The sequence below is a fragment of the Gymnoscopelus braueri genome, assembly GCF_963280865.1.
Source record: "Gymnoscopelus braueri genome assembly, chromosome: 11".
NCBI classification, from domain to species: domain Eukaryota; kingdom Metazoa; phylum Chordata; class Actinopteri; order Myctophiformes; family Myctophidae; genus Gymnoscopelus; species Gymnoscopelus braueri.
In genome coordinates this window covers 12,021,184-12,045,486 of record NC_137613.1, presented here as the reverse complement: position 1 = coordinate 12,045,486, position 24,303 = coordinate 12,021,184, and the positions used below count along the sequence as shown (strand labels likewise).

Here is a 24,303-nt window from a genome sequence, read left to right as displayed (position 1 = left end):
CATTGGAAAACGGCCATTTTTAATGCCTGTATCTCAGCACCAGTTGCTACATTAACCCATTACAACCGGGAACGCATCTGTGTATCCACTTAAACCATTATTTTATACTTAGGCTATTCAAAAATAGCAGATATACAAGCTCATGGCGCGGCACCGAGTGCCGCACCATGAGCTTGTAGATCTGCTATTTTAGAAAAATCGAGAAAATGTGTGCAAATCTTTGAATATATATAAAAAAAATTAAAGCGACCATTTTTAACTCAAAACTTTGCTTCTGGGGGGTCCCTGGAACAACATATTTTGAGATGGGGGTCCACGGCCAAATACATATCATGTATTTTTATTTTTTTGTACATTTGTAGAATCCCCCAGAAGCAAACATTTGTGGTTATAATGTAGGTGTAAAAAATTAAATAAAATAAAAATCACAGAACTAGAGCCTGACCGATGCCAGAATTTTTAGTTCAAATTCAGATCCTGGTTTTAGAGAGTCCTAGACCACGTTTTTGAGCTGTATTTTGTCAAAAAGTGCAACGTTTTCGATACATTTGAAAAACTAATAGATTTGATTAATGTTTCCATTTGAGATCATTTAACTGAAACATTTAAAGTGGTCAAAAAATAGCGAAACATATATCTACAATAGATCTACAGGCTCAAAAATGGCAAAAAATAGATCTACAAGCTCATAGCACGGCACAGAGTGCCGCACTATGAGCTTGTAGATCTAACATTTTTGCAAATCTTTTAATATATATTCTTTAAAGCGAACATTTTTAACTCTGTTACAACTTCTGGGGGGGGTCCCTGGAACAAAGTATTTTGAGATAGGGGTCCGCGGCCAAATACATATCATTTTGGGGGTCCTTGACATGAAAAAGTTTGAGAACCACTGATATCAAAGCAACATAAGTTTTTTCAAAAAAACTGTTTGGATTTAGAAGACATTTGTAGAATCCCCCAGAAGCCAAGATTTGAGTTACAAATGTTCGCTTTAAAAAAAAGAGAAATATATTCAAAGATTCTCACACATTTTTCACGATTTTTCCCCAAAAATAGCAGATCTACAAGTTCATAGCGCGGCACTCGGTGCCGCGCTATGAGCTTGTAGATCTGCTATTTTTTAATAGTCATAGACATCTAAAAATGACACAGATTATGTGCCGGTTTTAATGGGTTATGGAAAAAATAAAAGAGTCCATCATCATCAGTACTCACAGGATGGGGCGCGACTGGAAGTCTTCCTGGTTCATCCTCTCGGACTGCCGTATCTTCAGGATCTCGGTGTAGCTCAGGTTCTGCAGGCGGCTCTTGAACTGGTCCAGGGAGTTAGGCTTCTGCGTCAGCGCGCGCATGATCTGCTCCCGCACCACTTGCATTACCTGGCAGGAACACAGAGAGAGAGAGGAGAGGACAGGGTGTGAGAGCACTAGCCAGAGGGGGATGAAAACCACTGTGTTGCGTGTGTATTACTATCACTTTTGAGGACCAAATGTCCCCACAAGTACTAGAGCAGGGGTCTTCCAAAGTTTTTTTCAGTCCAAGGACCCCTTAGCCAAGAGACAGATGAAGCGGGGTTTTCATAGATTTCATAGATAACTTCATAGACTATCAGTGTAAACGTATGTTTTTTGTTTATTTCAGACTACACACCCTCAATACTTAGTAAACTTGACCTTTGGCTCTGCACTTGGTCTGCTCTTTTTTCCCTCTGCAACAAACCTCTTTTTGCCCAAAATAGCAGATCTACAAGCTCACAACGCCTCGAAGCATGAGGCGTTGTGAGCGCCTCACTGTCTTAAAAGTGTTGGTGTCCTGACTGTCCTCACAGGTATAGTAATACAAACGTGCGCGCGAGCGTGTGTGTGTGTGTGTGTGTGTGTGTGTGTGTGCGTGCGTGTGTGCTCGTGTTAGTGTCAGACAGAGACAGAGTGCTTTACAAGGAGGACAGCGAGGTCAGCAACCAAACCACCCTGTCCTCATTCCGTTGAGTCGGAGGGAACAGAGAGAACACGCCATCCCGTTCCCTACAGGATTAACGAGGTAGCTTTTATCATGTCTGGAGGAGCTCATCCGCTCCGACGGACTCTCAGCCTCAAGAGGCGCGACGGAGGACCAGCGGGCGGATGAAGAAGAGTTCTAACATCGGACCGCTAGCAGCACGTTCTCGGTGGAGAACTTTTAGAGCAGTTGGTAGTCAAACTTTTTCCATGTCCTGCTGTTCATAAAAAGGTCGGGCCGTGCCAGGGCCCAGTTTGTTACATATTTCTCAGGCCTCGGACGAACTTTTTTTATCGGGGTGGGCTGGGCAATTTTTTTAAGGCCAGATGAAAGCTCTGAAGAGACAAATAAGGTCCGCACACCGGATCACGCTCCAAAGCTTGGAGCATGATCCAGTGTGCAGACCTTACTTTTCTTTATGGATTGAGTGGATGTGCGTTGCTTTTCTCAGAAAATCATCATGTGAGGTTATATTTGATTTTGGGAAAAGTGCTCATGATGTACACCAGCAAATAGTTATTGATGGGGATGGGGTGGCGTGGCGACTGTTGAGGAATACAAGTATTTGGGTACAACAATTGATTCCAAGCCGACATGGAATTCCAACACTGATGCCATCTATAAGAAAGCAGAGGCTGAGGCTGCATTTTATGCGCAGACTGAGACAGTATGACGTGGAAAAAAGTGTAATGGTACTCTTCCATCGATCCTTCGTGGAGAGTGCACTGACTTTCTGTTTTGTTTCCTGGTATGGCTCACTATGATTGGTTAATAAGAACAAACTCCATAAAATCATCAATGTATCCAGCAAGATAGCTGGGGTACGACATGAGAGTATGGCAGCAATGTATGAGACCCGGGTGCTTAGGAAGGGGAGAGCTATTGCTAGGGATAGAACGCACCCGTTATACAGTCAATACCACCTTTTACCATCAGGACGACGGTACACAGTGCCAGTGTTGCAGGCTAGGGCTTCAAGATATCATTTGTCCCTACAAGTATAGGACTCCTGAACAAACAGGCCCCATCTCAGTTCTGTGCATAAAATGTAATGTGATGCCTCTTGAACCATGACTGGTGACCTTGTCTAGTTGTATGTATTTTGTAATTATAATAATAATAATAATAATAATAGCTTGAATTTATATAGCGCCTTTCATAAACCCAAGGACGCTTTACATCAGAACAATGAACAACTAACAGACAACTGAACAAACAAACAACAAACAACTATATGCCATAAGCCTGAGAGAATAGGTGTCTTTTCAAGGCAGCTTTAAAAGAGTCCAGTGTTGGAGCATGGCGAATCCCTATTGGGATGGAGTTCCACAGGGTGGGGGCTGCCACACTGAAGGCTCTGTCCCCGAAAGTTCGCATGTTTGTGTTGGGGACAGCAAGGAGGTCCAAGTCTGTGGACCGCAGGGTCCGTGACCGGCTCGGTTTATGGAGTAGTGTGTTTGTGTATGTTATGTGTTTGTGATTTTTTTGTATCCTGATGGCTGCTTGGCACAAAATGAATTTCCGCAAAGACAAAATAAAGTATCTATCTTTAATACAATCAGATAGGACTTTTCTGTTTGGATGTATGGGGCTGTAAAGGCCAGAAAGTAGTTTTTTGCCACTCGGTAGGCGTCCCCGCATAACTTCCGGGTACGATGATGTCACGCGCATAGCCTCTATATGCAACAACATTTTATACAATCTAATAGTGGGGGTCCCTGCTTCATCCTCTCTCTCAGCAAAGTGGAAAATATTGCAGACCCCCCCCCCTGCTTTATAGGAGCATGATGACACAATCTTTAAAGCAGGGTTGGAGCCAAGCCCAGAGAGAGAGAGCTGTGAATGGAACGGTAAAATACTCATAGTAACCTAAACGACTCTGGCTCTGTGATGTATCGCTGTACTGAGTCTCTAGAACTAATTAGCCGTTGGACTACGCCGGAATAAAAGCCTCCAGTTCCACAAGCAGCAGCAGCAGCAGCAGCAGCAGCAGCAGGCGCTAAAACCAAAAATGTCCTCGACTACTCTCACAAAGTATCAGGATCTTAAACAGAGCTACGTGTCTGGAGGCACAAATTCACGGACGAGCTGAATTTATATCTGTGCCCGCCGACGCAATCTCTCTCTGTCTGTTCCGCTCCTTTGATTGGCTCTTAATACCAGATTAGATCCCATATTAATCACACCAAAAGTGGGACTGTTGTGATTGTAATGATCGGGGGACGGGGGACGGGGGGGGGGGACGGGGTGTAGGTAGACCCTCGTTGCTGATTATCATCAAAGGACCCAGCCGTCTAGACGGCGCGGTGCCGTTCGTTCATTCATCAACCAATGGCACGCCGTGAATTTATCTGCGTTTTTTGCATAATAAAAATTCAAACATGCAACATTATCCTTGTTCTCTTTGTAGTTAAAGGGATGGTTCACCCAAAAAATTATATTTTTTTCTATCGATTAGTCACCCCATGGAGACATGAATATGTTTTGTTTTTGTCGTATTCCTAAGTCAATGATTTGATTACCAGCGGACAGGTATAGGCAGCGGGTTCCGGTGGGAGACACAAAGGAGACTCTTTGTGTCTCCTACCGGAACCGCTGCCGGTCATCAAATTATTGGCTTAGGAATGCGACAAAAACCAAAAAAATATCCATGAATTCAAGTCTTCATGGGGTGACTAATCGATAGAGAAAAAGTCATTTTGTGGGTGAACTACCCCTTTAATCATTACGGAACTAACCTGTTTAAAACTGTACATGTTTATTTATTTATTACATGATGTACAAGCACTCACCCTGGACATGCTGCTGGTATGGGAGCAGCAGGGAGGCATTGGGCCCAAGCCCCCAGAACCCAGCGGTTGCATTGAAGCGCATTGGACATGCTGGCCATTCATAGGTACTGCGGCTTAAAACGGCTGGGGCCACTAACACGAACGAGCGGAAACGGTTTCGACCAATGGGCTCAACTCACGAGCTTGCGCACGGGGCTGCGCACCTCTGTGGCGCAAAACGCGTCACCTCTGTGACGCAAAACATGTCACAGTGGCCCCAAATAGGCCTCGCCCATCACATTCTCCAGCCCGGAAGAAGGGGTGATTTCGCCTCATGCGCTGGGTGAGCAACTCAATGCAAGTGGATGGGAGCTTATTTCCTGTGCCCTCTCTATCATTTTTAACTCTATGATTGGGCCCCATTTTTTTAAAGTAGTTTTTAGTTAGTTTTTCGTCAGTGAAAAAAGGTAGCCGACCAACATTTTTCGTCATAGTTTTAGTCGACGAAATCAACACAGCTCGAAGCGTGGCGCGAAGCCAAGTGTTTCAAATCTGAATTCTGAAAAGTAACTGTTGTGGACATATGAGGTTTCCAAACCGACAGACAGAGACGACAAGTGACAAGCGGAGCGCAGATTGTGGCTCAGCCTCGTTAGCGATCCCTCCTGGTGCCGCAGATTGCACGATTCATTCATCCAATCGGATTCCGGCGCTCACACACGCGCACACACACACACCGACACACACACACACACACACACACACACCGACACACACACACACACACACTGGGGCTGTCGAGACGGGACGGATCAGAGCCGAAACACCCAACTGGGTTCTTCTCGTCTGTCCTGTATAGATTATGTCGTCTGCCGTCTGTTCGCCATCTCTGAGTACATTCACAGACATTGTTTCACTAAACCACTTGTGGGGGGGGGGGGCATTCGCCAAAAATAGCAGATCTACAAGCTCGAAATGTGTCGCATTGCGGCGCGTTTTGAGCTTGTAGAGTGGCTATTTTTAGCGGAGAGATAAGAGATTTGGTGTCAAAGGAAGCTGGAAAAGTCTTGTTTCACTGAGACTAGAGGGTTAAAGTGGTAAAAAACACAATGTAGAAATACTCTGCCAGTAAAAAGTCCTGTATATAGTAAAAAAATAAGTACAACATTTGATTCTGGATGTAGTATAAATTAGCAAGCATGCCGTCTGTTCCACGTTTCAGTGAATTCAAAGCTTCAACAAGCCGCAAAAAAAAAAAAAAAACATTTCCAGCCCATCTGTCGACAGCTGAATAACAAGGGACTGGATTCTGGACCCAAAAATAGGTTGAAAGACGCCAGGTTGAAAGTGTTTAACACAATTAGACCGGGAACGTATCTGTGTCACTTTTAGATTTCTTTGGCTACGAGCTTGTAGTTCTACTATTTTTGATTTTTTTTTAAAATGTGTGCAAATCTTTGAATTTATATATATATATATTTAAAGTGAAAATGTTTAACTCAAATCTTTGCTTCTGGGGGATTCTACAAATATCTTCTAAATTCTAAACAGTTTAAAAAAATCATGCTGCTATGATATCAGTGGTTCTCAAACTTTTTTCATGTCAAGGACCCCCATCTCAAAATGTTTTGTTCCAGGGACCCCCCCAGAAGCAAAGATTTGAGTTAAAAATGTTCGCTTAAAAATATATATATATATATATTCAAAGATTTGCACAAATGTTCACGTTTTTTTCAAAAATAGCAGATCTACAAGCTATGAGCTTGTAGATCTGCTATTTTTGTCAGATCTAAAAATGGCACAGATGTGTTCCCGGTCTTAATGGGTTAAGCATCTACCGGGGAATTTGACTGCATGGGCTACTATAAATAGCATGCTGAGCACATATATGAATAATTAAAGTTCCAGGAAACTGAATTATTTCTGATGAAACAACTGCAGTGGCTGGCTGCATGGTCCGTCCGTACACTCACCAGCAGCAGTGGTGGAAAAAGTACTCAAATGTTCTACTTAAGTAAAAGTATCAATACTGCAATGTATTGCGCACACACGTGCGTTACAAGTAAAAGTCCGGCATTCAAAGTTTACTTGAGTAAAAGTACAAAGGTTTTGGTATCAAAATGTACTTAAGGCACCAAATGTAAAAGTACTAACATGTTTGAAAATAGCAGATCTACAAGTAGTTGTAGATCGTCTATTTTCAAATAGCCTAGGTATAAAATATGGCTAAAGTGGTTCATGTATGTTTTATAATGTAATAATAATGTATATCTGCAAAGTAACTAGTAACTACAGTTTTCAAATAATTGTAGTGGAGTAAAAGTACAATATCCGCCTCTACTGAGATGTAGTGGAGTAGAAGTAAAAGCATTACTCCATTACTGGAGGAAATACTCCAGTAAAGTAAAAAAATACCTCAAAATTGTACTTAAAGTGCAGTGCTTAAGTACAGTACTTGAGTACATGTACTTAGTTACTTTCCACCACTGCTCACCAGCCTAGTGTCACTCCTGCTCCTGTCATGGTGTCAGGGTGTCAGCAGCTCCACTCAGTGATTATGAATTCCCTGACAGAGTGACAAGTAGAGCTGAAAAATGTACCAATCATGGACAAAACTTTCTGTCGGGCAGAAACCTTATTTCAATCTCGCAAATTAATGTCCGACTTCGTCATACTACTTTTAGCTTTTATTTTAACCCATTAAGACCTGGGACGCATCTGTGTCATTTTTTAGATATCTTTTGGCTATTCAAAAATAGCAGATTGCCGCGCTACGAGCTTGTAGATCTGCTATTTTGAAAAATCTTGTTTTTTCAGAATACTGTTGGGATTTAGAAAAAAAAATTAAGAATCGCCTCAGGTCTTAATGGGTTAATGTTGTTTTATGCTTTTTCTTTTCTTTTTTGCTTTATTGTTAAATTATTTGTACTTTTTCTGTCATTATATTCTTGCCCTGTGAAGCACTTTGAGCTGCATTTCATGTCATGAAAGGAGCTGCTATACAAATAAAGATTATCATTTGCAATTTTACCAGGAAAATGTATTTGTGCCCTAATCATTAGATTTATTCTAGTGTGTGTGCGCACGCACGCATGTGTGTGTGTGTGTGTGTGTGTGTGTTTGTGTGTATACTGTACATCTGACAGGCAACGGTGCGAGGTGGTAATTAAAAAGAGCGATGGACAGGAGGAGTGATGAATCTCCAGTGACCTGACGATGGCGAGCTGTGGCCCTCGCCTAATTGTAACGGCGAGGACCCATCCGAGAACGAAAAATGGTGCTTGTCTGTCTGTGGGAGGAGAGGAGAGGAGAGGAGGGGAGGGGAGGGGAGGGGAGAGGAGAGGAGAGGAGAGGAGAGGAGAGGAAGGCAGGCAGGCAGGCAGGCAGTTTGCTGAGGCAGCATTTATAAAGCAGCAGCCCCATGGTCCCTGCGGGGTGTAAATCTAGCGCTAGGCCTGGACACCTGCTTTCTCTACTGGAGGCAAAAGGCAGGGATACTTCCAGGGATCCCTGGAAAAGTAAAAAAAAGAGTACCCTGAAAAAGGCAGGGGATCTTTAACCCGTTCAAACCGGGAACACATCTGTGTGTAAATCAGTATATATATATATATATATATATATATATATATATATCCCCCCCCAGTGACTCCATGTACAGAAGTACACCGTCTGCCAACGTCTCAACATCACATACAGAACCCTGGGTGAACGCTGAGCTCATGAGGCGCATAATTTCTAACAGAATGCCAAAAAGACACAGTTCAGAAGCTCTGCCGTCACACTTTGCCATTTGCACACCTGAGCTGTCATACTGCAGAGGTTTAACCCACCTTTCCTCGATCCTATAAGGCCCTACATACGAGAAAATCTTGAGAAGTGTTCGCCGCCCACGTATCTGACCAATAAACCTTAATCACCTTAATTCATATGGCAGATGCCAGAAAAAAAAGTAGGAGTTTTGTTTATAAATATTGTTTTCATATTTTATTTAGTATTTTTAGGGGCATGTCATGTGGCCTATACCTGCACAGCCTTTGTGGTCCACTGGTAGATCGCGATCTACCTTTTGGGCACCCCTGACCTACAGTATAGCGTTTTGCCGCATTATATGGCGGGGCCTATTGCAATACCCTCACGGCCCACCAGTGGGCCCCGGCCTCCTTGCGTCACCTGTGTTGCTCCAAGGTCATTCGGTTTGCCAAAATATCTTATTTTTCCTTTTTTTGTGCGTTCCCAGAACATTTGCATCACCGGGCGCTAATCCTCCGGATTAACCTGTGTAATCAGTTGGAGTCGAGTATTGCCGCTAAGGGATTTTTTATCGGATCTACATCGTTGTCGGGCAGAAAGCTTGTAACTCCATATTTCACAAGTAGTTAAAATAGCAGCTCTACAAGCTCACACACAAAGCGTCGCATTGTGAAGAATTGTGAAAGTTACAGCTTTAAAGCTGACTTTGTAGATTTGTAGATTATTATTACAAAACAAACATTAAGCACTTAAGCCCCATTTCATACTTTGTCTATTTGAAACATTTGGAAAATGTGAGAAATGGGACTTTCTGCATTATGAGTTTGCACACACACACACACACACACACACACACACACACACACACACACACACACACACACACACACACACACACACACACACACACACACACACACACACACACACACACACACACACACACACACACACACACACACACGCACACGCACGCGCACACGTCTGACAAGTGAGCATCTACTTTTAGGCTCCATTTTGATGAGTCATCGCCTCGCCGTAAATAACAACAGCGAGACACAGCGTTGCATAATATCTGAGCTTATTGGATTTCTAGGCAACTATAGCGCTGCTGCTGCCTGTCTTCTTCTATTTCATCTTTTGTTGTAACACGATAGCAGAGAAAACACAAGAAATTACAGCACCTACTACAAAGGCATCCCACTCACTCCATCTCGTACAATTTACAATTTAGGCATTTAACAGATGCTCTTATCCAGACAGAGAGACTTACAATAAGCAGTGGTGGAAGGTAACTAAGTTCATGTACTTAAGTACAGTACTTAAGTACAATGTTGAGGTATTTTTACTTCCAATGTACAGTACTTTTACTTCTACTCCACTAGACCCCAGTGGCAAATATTGTACTTTGTACTCCACTACAATTATTTGATTATTTTATTAACTTTAGTTACTACTTACTTTAGTATATTTTGATTATTATTACAAAACATACATTAACCACTTCAGCCCTATATACATTTCGGACATTTGAAAATAGCCGATCTACAAGCTCACAATGCGTTGCATCGCGACACATTGTGAGCTTGTAGATCTGCTATTTTCAAAAGATTTTAATACATTTGAAGACTTGAAATGAGACATTCATGCATAATGAGTACTTTTACCTTTGGTACTTTTTTGATACATTTTGATGCCAATACTTCTGTACTTTTACTCAAGTACATTTTGAATTCCAGACTTTTACTTGTAACAGAGTATTTCTATGTTGCAGTATTGATACTTTTACTTTAGTAAAAAATTGTGAGTACTTTTTCCACCACCACACAAATGCAGAGAGACAGTGTAGCGCCACACTGCCTCGGTAAACTAGGATCACAGGATCGTGAGAGTGTAAAATGAAACCAAATGGACCCATAAGGGTCCATTTGGTTTCATTATACACTCTCAAGAGTTAAATTATTGTTAAACGTCTGCATTACTTAATTGACAAGAAGTCTACACAATTAGAGAATGTAGAAGAATTGTTATTTTGATCAACGTTTGCCTGTTATCTCTCCTATTGGTACCAACATCAACACAGCATGGAATTGTGGACAAAGATCTTATCCAACGATAACAAAATATTCTAAGTCTTGGGTCTGAGAGGCTAAATCTCATCAAACGGTGGTTCCGTGGTTCAAATGCCCAATAGATAATGGACCTTGATATGAAAAGGGTTGAAAAAAAAAACATGAGAACGAATGACTAAGGTGCCATTTCTGCATGGTAGCATCACGCACACGCGCACACACACACGAGCGCACGCACACACACACACACACACACACACACACACACACACACACACACACACACACACACACACACACACACACACACACACACACAGTCCCTCATACCAACAGTCGAAAATCTCTCCCAAATACAATGGAATGAAAAAAAGGTAGCAGGGAGTCATAAACAGTTTGTAAACAGAGCCACAGACAAGCAACACTCAAACGGCTACAGAAACCACACTGGAATTATACGACTGGTACGTTAACGTATATATATATCAACTGCAATACTTCAATAAATACACCACCAAAACGGCCTATATCGAATGGACATCCCACCTGTTTGTTTTTTTGCGTCTATACGTATAGGATCACTACCTTACCCTATACCCGTGTTTGTAATAACAATGGTAAAATGGACATGACATTGGGAGGACAGTGGAAATATTTGTCCATTACAAATGGAGCCGGTATTTTGACCGTGGCGGTGCCCCCGCTGTAATAATGTGCAGCGCGCATGCTAACGCACACATAGGCCTCCAGAGAGTAGCCTACCTACGCGGCATGGGGAGCGTTCATTAATATGCCCTCGTTTGCAGCTGCGTCTCTTTCTCCGGCAGTAAAAAAAAACAAAACAGAAGGAAAGGAAAGGAAGAAAAAGAAAAAAAAAACACTATTGGGTCTGTGGTCCGTGCCGTGCGGCGGCTGCACTCGTGCTAATTAACGGCGCGAATATTCATCACGTTTAACAGCGACGCACGGTCCCTTCACAACAGAGCGGTCATTAGGAAAAGACCCCGCCCCCCCCCCCCCCCCTCCCCTGCCCCACCCTCCCCACCCTCCCATCTGTTGGGTGCTCAGCCAGCACCTTGGTTAGAGGAGAAATGACGTCAACAGCTCCCAGTATTATTTTAGGGGGCCGTGTTCTATTTTTAACAAGACTATTTTTGGCATTTTCTATAAAACTATATCGTCTCTGTCGGGCAGTGGTGGGAAAAAGTACTCATATATTTTTTTACTTATGTAAAAGTATCAATACTGCAAAATGGAAATACTCCGTTACAAGTAAAAGTCCGTCCGGAATTCAAAATGTACTTGAGTATAAGTACAAAAGTATTGGCATCAAAATGTACTTAAAAAGTACCAAAAGTAAAAGTACTCATTAATTATGCAGGATGTCCCATTTCAAGTTTTCAAATGTAAAGAAATGTTTTGAAAATAGCAGATCTACAAGCTCACAATGCGTCCCGACGCATTGTGAGCTTGTAGATCGGCTATTTTCAAATGGCCGCAATGTATATATAGGGCTATATTTATTTGAAAACTAAGTTTTCAAATAAATGTAGTGGAGTAAAAGTACAATATTTTGGATTCGAGATGTAGTGGAGTAGAAGTAAAAGTATTGGAAATTGGACATTCTCAAGTAAAGTGAGGTCTCAGGGGTCTCCCCGTCTCTTTAATAAATAGAAAATACATTTTCGGGTGCGGTTGCCAATTTCACTCCATCAGGAGAGAGTCGCCATTCATCAGCTTCAAATTGCGTCTGCTCGTTTCTTTCATCACTTGTTAATCCTGTGTATGCCGTATGAGTTCTCTCTCTGCTGACTGACTTGAAAATACATTCTGTTTATTAACCCATTAAGACATGGGGCCGATTCTACAAAATATCTTCTAAATCTTTTTTTTAAACTTATATTACTATGGCAGTGGTTCTCAAACTTTTTCATGCCAAGGACCCCCAAAATGATATGTATTTGGCCACGGACCCCCATCTCAAAATATTTATTTCCAGGGACCCCCGGAAGCAAAGATTTCAGCTATAGTAATCATTGCTATGATATGAGTATGTTTGTTCAGTATAACAAGGGGTCTCCCCGTCTCTGCGTAAGCCGGAAAACACTGCTCTAGAACACTCCTTCACCCTCTCCTCCTCGTCTCTCTCCTTCTCTCTCTGTCTCTCTCTCTCTCTCTAGCAGACAGGACATGCAGGGACAGAGGACACTTCCCCGAGTCCTGGAGTCTCCCTCTCCCTCTCTCTCTCTCTCTCCTCTCATCCATCACTGATGGAAGTTCAAGCCCGTGACAAATTGCCGTCCTCCAGCCTTCGACGACCGACCAATCGACTGTCACCGCCGGTCCATTTACCTAAAAGAGGGCCCCACTAATGACATCATTTACCAGCTGTCCGTCAACGGCGCCGCGCCGCCGCCCGCCACTCAGCCCCCTGCGGAACGGAGGAGGACGGGTTGGGAGACGGGCGGCGGTATAGTGAGAGGCTCTCCGGGGTTTGCGCGTTGGTCGATAATCAGGGAATAATCGCGGAATAATGACTTTCTCCTCTGCCACTCCCCCACTCCCCCCCACCCCGAAAGCAATCAAAAACCCAATCTGGCACGGCGAGCGAGGGGCCGAACTGTCGCTGAAGTGTGTTCCTGTAGTTAGACGGACACACCTACCTTACCGTGGGTTTTTAGGTATAATCCACATGGATACGCATACATATCGTTGTTGTTGTCGGGGCAGTTAACCTCTTATCTCCATATTCCAGGGGTCTTCAACGTTTTCAGCCCAAGGACCCCCCTCTCTGAGAGAGTGATGAAGCAGGGACCCCCACTATATATTGCATAAACTTGTGTTGCTTTTCATAGATGTTGGTTTCATGTTAATGTGTATTTTCAGACATTTAACCACTTAAACCCTCAATACTAAATCAACTTTCACTCTGTACTTAGCCTGCTCTTTTCCCCCCTCTCTTTGCCTGAAAATAGCAGATCTACAAGCTCACAACGCCTCGCGCAGCGAGGCGTTGTGAGCTTGTAGATCGGCTATTTTCGGCTAAAGTTACCCTTAGAATAGCGATGGCAGGGTTCAGGTGGTTAATGTAAAAAACAAACACCATTTACCAACCTTTTTGTGTTTTTTTTCGCAAACTAACGCCCTACTTGATCTTACTACAGCGTCACACAAAAGCATCAAAAATAGCAGATCCGCCACAAGCTTGTAGATCTGCTGCTACCTTTGCCGTTTTTGAATTTGAATCCTGAAAAGTAACAGTTTTGGACATATGAGGTTTCCTCCAGAGAGAGAGACCATATATATACACCAATGAAGCACGGCAACAATCTAGGGCCGACATCACAGACTCAGACATGCGTGAGTGCGCCCGGGCCCGCACGCACACACACACACAGACACACACACACACACACACCCCACAGACACATATATACCGTACACACACAGACACACACACACGCAAGCCATTGGCTGCCTGCGAGTGCCTCGTTGCTTTAATAAGGAGCAGAGGAGGAGGAGGAGGATACGGGATTCCATTATCCCACTATTGAAATGCTAATTTCACTAAAAGGTAATTCATTCCCTCTCTGTGAAGCCGACCCAAAGCAGCCATGTTTGTGCCAGTAATTCCCTCCTTCTAAAGCCTGACCACGCTGTCATTAAAATGGGAGACAATAGAGAAGCATAGGCCTGGGCTCTGTGTTATCACGAGCCAGCCAGACGGAGACTAAAGAGTTGGTTGTGGGGTTGTAGGGCTGGGCAATTAATTAAGCAAAAATAAATTTGTTAAAAAAACGAAGAGACAGTGCCCCCTCAATACCCTCATACCTGTCTTAACTACTTCTCCAAAGTGAGTGACACCACAGCCACACCACTAGAGGGAGCCACCATGATCTGGTACCACCCCAAACTTAGAACAAACATGGGAAAGTTCTCATTCTACTGCTCTGCCACCAACCTGTGGAACGCCCTGACACCATCCATTAAACTTTAATGGATGGTGTTTCAGGGCGTTCCACATTTTCGAGAAAAAAACAAAACAACATTTTTAACGGAACACCAAGGCATCTCACACGGCACACTAAAAGGGCCGCGGAACGGCGGTTGGGAAACGCTGCATTAAAGGATGTGTTAGCTTAGATCTCCAGGCTTTTATTTTCCTTCGCGTTTTGCAAAAAAAAAAAAAAAAAGCCTGGACCTAGCTGTTGACATTCCTGGCATAGGAAGTGGGAGTCAACCTTTCATTTCCCCAACCAACCAGAGTACAGTGGGCGTCGCTCCAAATGTTGTGACGTCAGGGCTCTCAATGCTGCACATTGGGGGAGGAGGAAGGGCGGGGCGGGGGCGGGCGCACAGATCGGTGAACCAATGGGAGCTCCCGGCTGTTTTCTCCGGAGATTTTGAATCCGCCGCTCTAGACCAGATATCAGACGCGCTTGGGGCAGGCTAATGGATGTGTAATACTGGTTTCTTTCAAAACTGGTCTAAAAAAAATCTATCAGGAGACCACAGGGGGAGGTAAATGTAAATTCCCATCGAAAGGACATGTTTGTTTGTACATGTTTTACTCCGTCACCACCACCCACCGCCGTGTGTCACGGCAAAACCAAACAGAAAAAGCAAAGCGGTGTGACAGACAGACGGACAGACAGACAGACAGACAGACAGGTGGGTGACGGACGGTGCAAAGCCACTAGCTGCACAGCGTTTGGTCATCGTAACACACAGGCAGCGTGGCACTTCAAACACTGTCCTCCCCACTGGCTGTCACTTCAAAAGCATGCAGGCCCTGTCTGAATCAACAAGAGCTCTGTACACTGTTAACACAGTCAGTCAGTCTGTCTGTCTGTCTTGTCGGCAAAGCCAAGAGATCACACACTTTTCTACAGACTCTGAAGCACAGCGGAGAGGAGGACTCTCGACCTTTTCAATTGAAAAGATCCCCAGTTTGATATGCATTTACATGCCTGGGGCTGGGTCATTTTAGATTTTAATGTTGGCTATTCAAAAATAGCAAGCTTACAGCGCGTCATTAAAAACAAAAATTATATAAATTTTTATCTCACAATTTTGTAACCCATATTTTTTCACCCAGTGCCAATTGCCTATGTCATCCTGGGCTCTACTCTCCCTCTCCCAGCCTAGGGAGAGCCCAAGCTGAAGCTCATGCCTCCTTCAATGCATGAGGAGCAAGCAGGCAGCTTCTTATCACCCGACAGGGGAGAGTTTCCCTGGTTAGACGTAGCACGTGGAAGGAACACGTTATTCCAACCAGTTCCTTTCCCCTCCATCAGGCGCCCTGGCTGACCAGGGGGAGGCAGTATAGAGACCAGGATTACTGCATGTTTTTGTGAGGGTACCTAGTAGGTACCCTCACAAAAACATGCAGTAATCCTGGTCTCTATACATGTTCTCCCTGTGTCTCCTAGGGTAGGTACTACCTACCCTAGGAGACACAGGGAGAACATGCAAACTCCACACAGAGACGAAGGTACATCTGCCATTTCTGAACATTGTTTTTCAAAAAAGATAAGTGTGAGAACTACTGATTTAAAAGGCATTTGGAGAATCGGCCTCAGGTCTTAATGGCTTAAGCAAGGGATCATCGATGGGGAGCGGGTCATTATTAAGGAATAAACCCCTTCAGGGTGATTAGACTAATCACCCTGAAGGGGTTTATTTCTCAATAATGACCCAGCTTATTACACGGCTACTTAATACATTTACCCAAAAGTAACAACAAAACAAAGGATATCATTGCTTATGGTAATGAAAGTATTCCATTAATTTATGCCAGGTGCGTCCAGCGGTCTGTTATTGAGTTCAGGAGTCTTTATTCAAAAATAAACACACTGATGAATTCAGTGATTGACCAATTAGAATCAAGCATTCAACCAAGCCGTGTAATAAATGTGATTAATAAAAAATCGATATGGATTCAACATAGTTTGACTTTAAAGAAACAAGTGATGAAATACCCTGGAAATAAATGTCGTTGGCGTTCTATCAGACACTGACACAAAACTGAACCTGCTTACAATCAGCCCATAAAAAAACTTCACTCTGAGGTTCTTTGACACCGCGTTCTTCTTAGACAGATGACAACGACAACCCCGGACTCGAACCCAAGCCCCCGGGCGGCCCCCGTATAGCATAAAATAGCTACCACGCTATTTTTTTCCCATGATATGTTCGGCGCGCTGCGCTAACGAGATGCCCACTTTTTCTTCTTCTCCTCCTCCAACCCCGGGCTGTCAAGGCCTCCCTGACAAGTTCTCTCGCCTGATGGTGGAGCACAGAGGCAGCTCCATCCATTCAAAACCATTCCAATAATAATACCTCCGTTTCCAATGCGCAAGACAAGCACGAGACCATTGTGCCAAAATGTGATCTCTCTCTCTCTCTCTCTCTCTCCCTCTCCCTACGAGAGAGGCGGTGAAAGGCAGCCTATTTCTCCCTCTATTAAAATAATTCCCTCCGGGAGCTGTTAACGCTTTGAATCCGGGAAACGCATCTGTGTCATTTCTTTTTAGATTTGGAGCTATAGCCGTTATCCTATACTATTCGGCTATTCAAAAATAACAGATGTACAAGCTCGTAGTGCTACGAGCTTGTAGATCTGCTATTTTTTGAAAAATGTTTGCAAATCTTTGAATGTATGTATTTTAAAGCGAACATTTGTAACTCAAATCTTTGCTACTGGGGAGGTTCCTGGAACAACACTTTTTTTTTTTACAAATGTTCGCTTCAAAACAATATTATATTCAAAGATTTGCACACATTTTAACGATTTTTCTTAACGAAAAAATGAGGGAGATGCATTCCCGGGTTGAATGGGTTAAGAGAGAGAGAGAGAGAGAGAGAGTTTCTTGACTGTATAGGGAAGGATCTGCCACGAGACATCTGAACCGCACACTATTGTAGACAGGTACCCCCCCCCCCCACCCGACCCCCCCCCCCACACCCACACACACACACACACACACACACACACACACACACACACACACACACACACACACACACACACACACACACACACACAGCTGTCGGGTGGAAGTCTTGAATGTCCAAAACTGTTACTTTTCAAGAAATGTAAAAAAAAAAAAGAAATACCTGTAGTGTGTTCTAACGGATCCAAGACTTTTCATTGGTTAAATATTTTAGAAAACTCAGACACATTTAAACACACTTTCACTTTCTACATCTTTCAAAACAATAGCAAAAGTATAGCAGATTTTTTTGCCGCTTTTTTATGACACTGTTCCGTACAGTATGACGAAGTAAGGCATTAAAAGTTGAAATATGGAGATACAAGGTTTTTTGCCCGACAATGACGATATATACCGTCTCTCTCTGTTGCAATCACCCTCACACACAAGCACACACACACACGCAAACACACGCGCGCACGCCATCACAACCACACACACACACACACCACATCTACCTATAGCGACCTACTCCCGTTTATGTTAAACAGAAACATCTACACGTAAAAAGCTGTGTGCAGGCTGTCTCTGTCTGTCTTTTTGTCTGTCTGTCTGTCTGTCTCCCTCACCTTCTCTCAAGCACTATATCTGCTGTATTCCCTGTATTTTCCTGCCCTCTAGGAGCTTGTAGATCTGCTATTTTCAGAGCGCAACACCCGAGCGCAAACCAAGCATAAAAATGACTTGTCTTTCTGGATCTCTTCTCCACTCGTCCCTTTTAGTCTAGTTTTTATTTGTTGACGAAATCGTCAATATATTTAGTCTTAGTTTTAGTCATCGTAGCTTATAGTTTTTATTGAGTTTATTTCGTTTCCGTCAGTGAAAAAAGGTAGTCGACGTAAATGTTCTCGTCATAGTTTTAGTCGACGAAATCAACACTGGTTGGTAACACTAGAGAGTGGTTCACAGAGTATGCTGTTGATCTGAGAATAAAGTTCTGAGCTTGTAGATCTGCTATTCTTTTTTTAATCGTGAAAATCTTTGAATATATATATATTTCTAAATATATATTTATACGGCTCTCCGTGCTGGAATCTATCAAGAGGCCGTTTGATAACGTTACGGTGCCGTTGGACATGAGACGGGGAGACTTTTAAACGTGGTTGATTATCCCATTGGGAAGAGCAAAGAGCTTTGAACCCGAACCACCCCGTGTGTATCCCTTATGGGGTTAATTTAACACACCAGAGAATGGCAAAACAATTCAAATTCTTTGTTCCTTCTCTTAGTAATGATGCACATTCACTCCCCTTCTTAGCACATTTTGCATTTTTGAGAGACACATGAGGATAAGCTGGGAGGGAGACAGTGGAGCAGAGACACAGGGGTCTTCAACAGGGGGTCCGGGACCCCTAGGGGGTCCTCAGAGTTACCACAGGGGGTCCGACAAATATTTGCGTCATATGATTTTTTTTTTACCTTAACCACTTGAACCCCAGCATCCCTTTTCGGAGGTGAACTTTAGCCAAAAAATTGCAGATCTACAAGTTGTACACTGTACATCGGCTATTTTTTGGCAAAGAGATATAGGTGTAGAGGGAAAAAAAGAGCAGACCAAGTAAACAAAAATGTTTAATCTGAAACACAATTTTATACAGTATGTAGAGGGGGGTCTCTGCTTCATCTCTGTCTCAGCTAAGGGGTCCTTGGCCTGAAAAGGTTGAAGCCCTGTGCTAGTAACAATCAGTGGTAGAAAAAGGGATTATAATGTGTATTTTTGTAACTTTGGGTCCCGGGTAGACACTAAATGTCTATGCTTTTCAATTTAGTCGAAAAAATTATATATCGTCGAAAAAATGATATATTATAATTTGTTTGTGTAGATTTGTTGATATATAAGAAATTAAAAAAATTACATTAAAAAAAATTGATGATTTTCATTAACCTATATGAGCGAGATTACGTCGGTTATTGTTTCTAAAAATGTCGGTTTTGATACATTTTCCGGTTAATTGCCCAGACCTGTTTCTTCTAGTGGAAACGAGCCAGATCAAATCGTCTCTGTCGGCGTGGAGAAACCTCGTATGTCCGAAACGGGACGGACTTCACAGCAGGACTTCACAGCAGATCTACAAGCTCGAAACCCGGAGCGAAGCCACACGTTTCAAGCTTACTACATTTCATGCAAATATTGTACTTTTACTCCACTGCAATTATTTGAAAACTTTAGTTACTTTTAGGATATAAATTATGATATTATGAAACATACATTGACCCCTTTAGCCCTATTTAATGCATAGGCTATTTGAAAATAGCCGATCTACAAGCTCACAACGCGTCGCGGTGTTGTGAGCTTGTAGATCGGCTATTTTCAAACATTCTAGTACTTTTACTTTTGGTATATTAAGTATATTTTAATGCCAACACTTTTGCACTTTTACACAAGTAACATTTTGAACACAGTTTTGTGTTGTGGTATTACTACTTTTACTTAAGTAAAAATACAGTATCTGAGTACTTCTTCCACCACTGCAAGTATAGGGGCGTCGTCGATTTACGAAAAAACACACAACGTAACGTAAAATAGGGAGATAAGAGGTTTTCTGTCCTGACGACAGCAACGAAAAATGAATGCGTTCTCGTGCTCTTGTTCTTTATCAGCTCTGATAGCTTGATGATGCTAATGGCTGATGATTCCCCCGCGCGCTTATTAGCAACGCTCACGTCTGGCATTCTCAGCGGGACTGGGCTGCCCCTCCCCTCCCCCCTCCCTGGGGCTGACGCACGCATGCACACACACACACACACACACACACACACACGTTTTGTAGTACAATACTTGTGAGGACGTCAACATTTTAGCGCGACGATTTTAATGCATGCTATTTCTTACAACATTGGTTCTCAAAGTGGGGTCCGGGGACCCCCAGGGGTCCTTGGGTGGGGGGGTACCAGGGGGTCCCCCAGCAAAACGTTAATTAATAAAGCATTTACAATTTTAACCCCTTTATCCATATTTTATACTTTGGCTATTCAAAAATAGCAGATCTACAAGCTCATAGTGCCGTGCTATGAGCTTGTAGATCTGCTATTTTTGAAAAATCGTAGCAATTTTTTTTAAATCTTTAAATACATATTTTTAAAAGCGAACATTTGTAATTCAAATCTTTGCTTCTGGGGGGTCGCCTGGAACAAAATATTTTGAGATGGGAGTCCGCGGCCAAATACATATCATTTTGGGGGCAAAAGTTTGAAAACCACTGTCTTACAACTTCTGGCCAATTTCAACCATAACTCTAGAGCCGAAAACAGCAGATCTACAAGCTTGTGAGCTTGCGGATCTGCTGTTTCCGGTGTACACCGCCGAGAACAGGGATTAGACATCTTAATAAAAGGTCTAATCCTAACCTGAATCTTTTCTGAATTGTAACCTTAAAGAAAATGTACCATAAAAAAACAACCATTTCTCTTGTGAAGACTGTAGGAAAAAAACTTTCCTTTTCACAAAGTCTTTATCTCAAATTCTACAATACTTGTGGAGGCATTTGGTCCTCATAAGTATATAAATACAAGTGCACAAACACAGACGCGCGCGCACGCACACAACAAAAGGCAGACACACGCACACGATACGCAGAGATACACACAAACACACAAACGGATACGCTTGAATAGGGCCTTACAGACGAGCATACAAACTGACAAGGAACCGCGCTCTGCATGCAGAGAGACACACAGTGTGTTGTATAGCCTTCTAACACGCACACACACACACACACACACACACACACACACACACGCACACGCACACACACACACGCACACACACATCAACCAACACACATCCCTTCACAAACTAATAAAAGCTAGAGCAACATCAAATCTGCTTTCTCTGTATAAGAAATACAAAAAGTATGACAATACAATGACAAATGTCAATGTTTTTCGCAACCATATTGTGAGCTTGTCGATCTGCTACATTTCAGCTAATAAAATATATTTAATGTACTGTATAGAGCAGGGGTCTTCAACAGGGGGTCCGAAAATAGCAGATCTACAAGCTCACAACGCCTCGCAGCGCGAGGCGTTGTGAGCTTGTAGATCGGCTATTTTTGGCAAAGAGGTATAGGTGTAGAGGGGGAAAAAGAGCAGACCACGTAGAATTTTTTTTATTTTATCTGAAACTCAATTTTAAACAATGTAGAGGCGGTCCCTGCTTCATCTCTGTCTCTCAGCTAGTGGGGTCCTTGGCCTTAAAAACGTTGAAGACCCCTGGCATAGAGCGAAAACAGAGGAGACACTGGTACAGAGCCCTGAGGGTCTACGTCCCTCCGCTCAACAACATAGAAATAACAACATGCAGAGGAAGTGTAAAAAGCAAACTGTTGTTGCAGGGAGGGAGTGGGAGGGACATAAAGACACATATAAATAACCTGTCTGAATTTAACAATAGATAGAGAGATAGAGAAGAGGAGAGGAGGAAGAGAGAGAGAGAGAGAGAGAGAGAGAGAGAGAGAGAGAGAGAGAGAGAGAGAGAGAGAGAGAGAAAAAGCATCTGTGTCGCTTTAGATGTGTGTGTCACGATTAAAAAAAAAATATAGCAGATATACAAGCTTACAGTATAACGCGTCACTTCGTGCTAGAGCTATGTATGCTATGAGCTTGTAGATCTGCTGTTTTGGAAAAAAGTCATGAATATCTCTGCAAATCTTTGAATATATATATTTTAAAGCTAACATTTTAACTCAAATCATTGCTACAGGGGGGTCCCTGGAACAAAACATTTTGGTCGGCGGCCAAACACCTGTAATTTTGGGGGTCCTTCACATGAAAAAGTTGATATAGCGACATATGTTTTTTTTTCAGAAAACTCTGCCTCAGGTCTTAATGGGTTAAACGAGGTACGGCGAGGTGTGTGTGTGTGTGTGTGTGTGTGTGTGTGTGTGTGTGTGTGTGTGTGTGTGTGTGTGTGTGTGTGTAGGTGTAGTGCATACCAGAGTACAAACGGACCTGTTTGGAATGTAAAAAACAGTCTCAGGTCTGTTTGCAAAGAAGCGCAGAGAGACTAGAGCACTGTTCCTCCTGAACAGAGAAATAATAACATTCTGCGCTGTAGATATACATCGTTGCTGTCGGGCAGAAACCTCTTATCTCGCACCGAGTGCCGCGCTATGAGCTTGTAGATCTGCTATTTTTTGAATAGCCAAATAAATCTTAAAATGACACAGATGCGTCCCCGGGTCTTAACACATTTACCGCCTATCCCGAGATATCTCGGGATCGTCTTTTTATCTGGTTTAATAACGATCGCGGTAAATTTCGGTACCATCCTTGATTTTTTTCTCTTCCCATGACGCTTTCGACCCATCCTGTGAGAAAATGTCCGACAGCCGTTTCCGTTTTTTTCCTGGTTTTGGCTAAACATCACGGTTTTCACACGGTTTAAAAAACGAATGGTAAGCTCCGGTTGTATTTTTTTTTCTTTGATCGACGAACAGTTATCCTCTTTGTGTTTACAAACCATCTGATAGCCGATCGGATGCTAAGCTAATCTAAGATGGCCGGTGGGGAGGGGGCGGAAATCACGTCAGAGCCAAATCGATATGACGTTTGCAGCCTGTTTGAGCCGCTGAAATCACAGAAGAAGAAGAAAGAAAAACCTAAACCCTATGAGGGCTCATAGGTCCGTCGTGTTTGTTTATAAACACCATCCGATCGCGGATTTTGATCAATATAACATTTTTGTGACCGGTTTAAAGGGTTATAAAACTCAAATGTCTGGCAGTGGGTGAGTACATTATGAATGAACTCTAGCGGTGAATGTCTTAATGGGTCAAATAAACACGCTTCTCATATATATATTCGATTAATCGAAAAAGCATTCGATAGAATAATCGCAAAGAAAATAGTGGCTAGTTGCAGCTCTCACACAAAGAAAATAGTGGCTAGTTGCAGCTCTCACACAAAGAAAATAGTGGATAGTTGCAGCTCTCACACAAAGAAAATAGTGGCTAGTTGCAGCTCTCACACAAAGAAAATAGTGGATAGTTGCAGCTCTAACACAACGAAAATAGTGGATAGTTGCAGCTCTCACACAAAGAAAATAGTGGATAGTTGCAGCTCTCACACAAAGAAAATAGTGGATAGTTGCAGCTCTCACACAAAGAAAATAGTGGCTAGTTGCAGCTCTCACACAAAGAAAATAGTGGCTAGTTGCAGCTCTCACACAAAGAAAATAGTGGCTAGTTGCAGCTCTCACACAAAGAAAATAGTGGATAGTTGCAGCTCTCACACAAAGAAAATAGTGGATAGTTGCAGCTCTCACACAAAGAAAATAGTGGCTAGTTGCAGCTCTCACACAAAGAAAATAGTGGCTAGTTGCAGCTCTCACACAAAGAAAATAGTGGCTAGTTGCAGCTCTCACACAAAGAAAATAGTGGATAGTTGCAGCTCTCACACAAAGAAAATAGTGGATAGTTGCAGCTCTCACACAAAGAAAATAGTGGATAGTTGCAGCTCTCACACAAACCATGGAGGTGCTGGTTCTGTGCTGAACAGCCAACCGGCAGCATGGTCCTAAAACATGCCAGGGTGCACAGAATAGCAGATGGAGTGTGTGCACGTGCGTGTGTGCACGTGCGTGTGTGTGCGCGTGTGTGCGTGCGTGCGTGCGCAGTGGTGGAAAGTAACTAAGTACATGTACTCAAGTACTGTACTACAGTACAATTTTGAGGTATTTGTACTTCACTTGAATATTTCCCATTCCCAATACTT

At 42.9% G+C, this 24,303-nt stretch overlaps 1 protein-coding gene across 1 annotated transcript in view; it reads right to left on the bottom strand.

Annotated features, from left to right (window-relative positions):
* Positions 1-24,303, bottom strand: part of elmo1 (engulfment and cell motility 1 (ced-12 homolog, C. elegans)) — a 242,386-nt gene that overhangs the window by 29,074 nt on the left and 189,009 nt on the right. Inside the window, exon 19 of the mRNA XM_080443358.1 lies at positions 1,219-1,382. Within this exon, the coding sequence (XP_080299484.1) occupies positions 1,219-1,382 (164 nt within the window). The remainder of the gene's footprint in view (positions 1-1,218; positions 1,383-24,303) is intronic.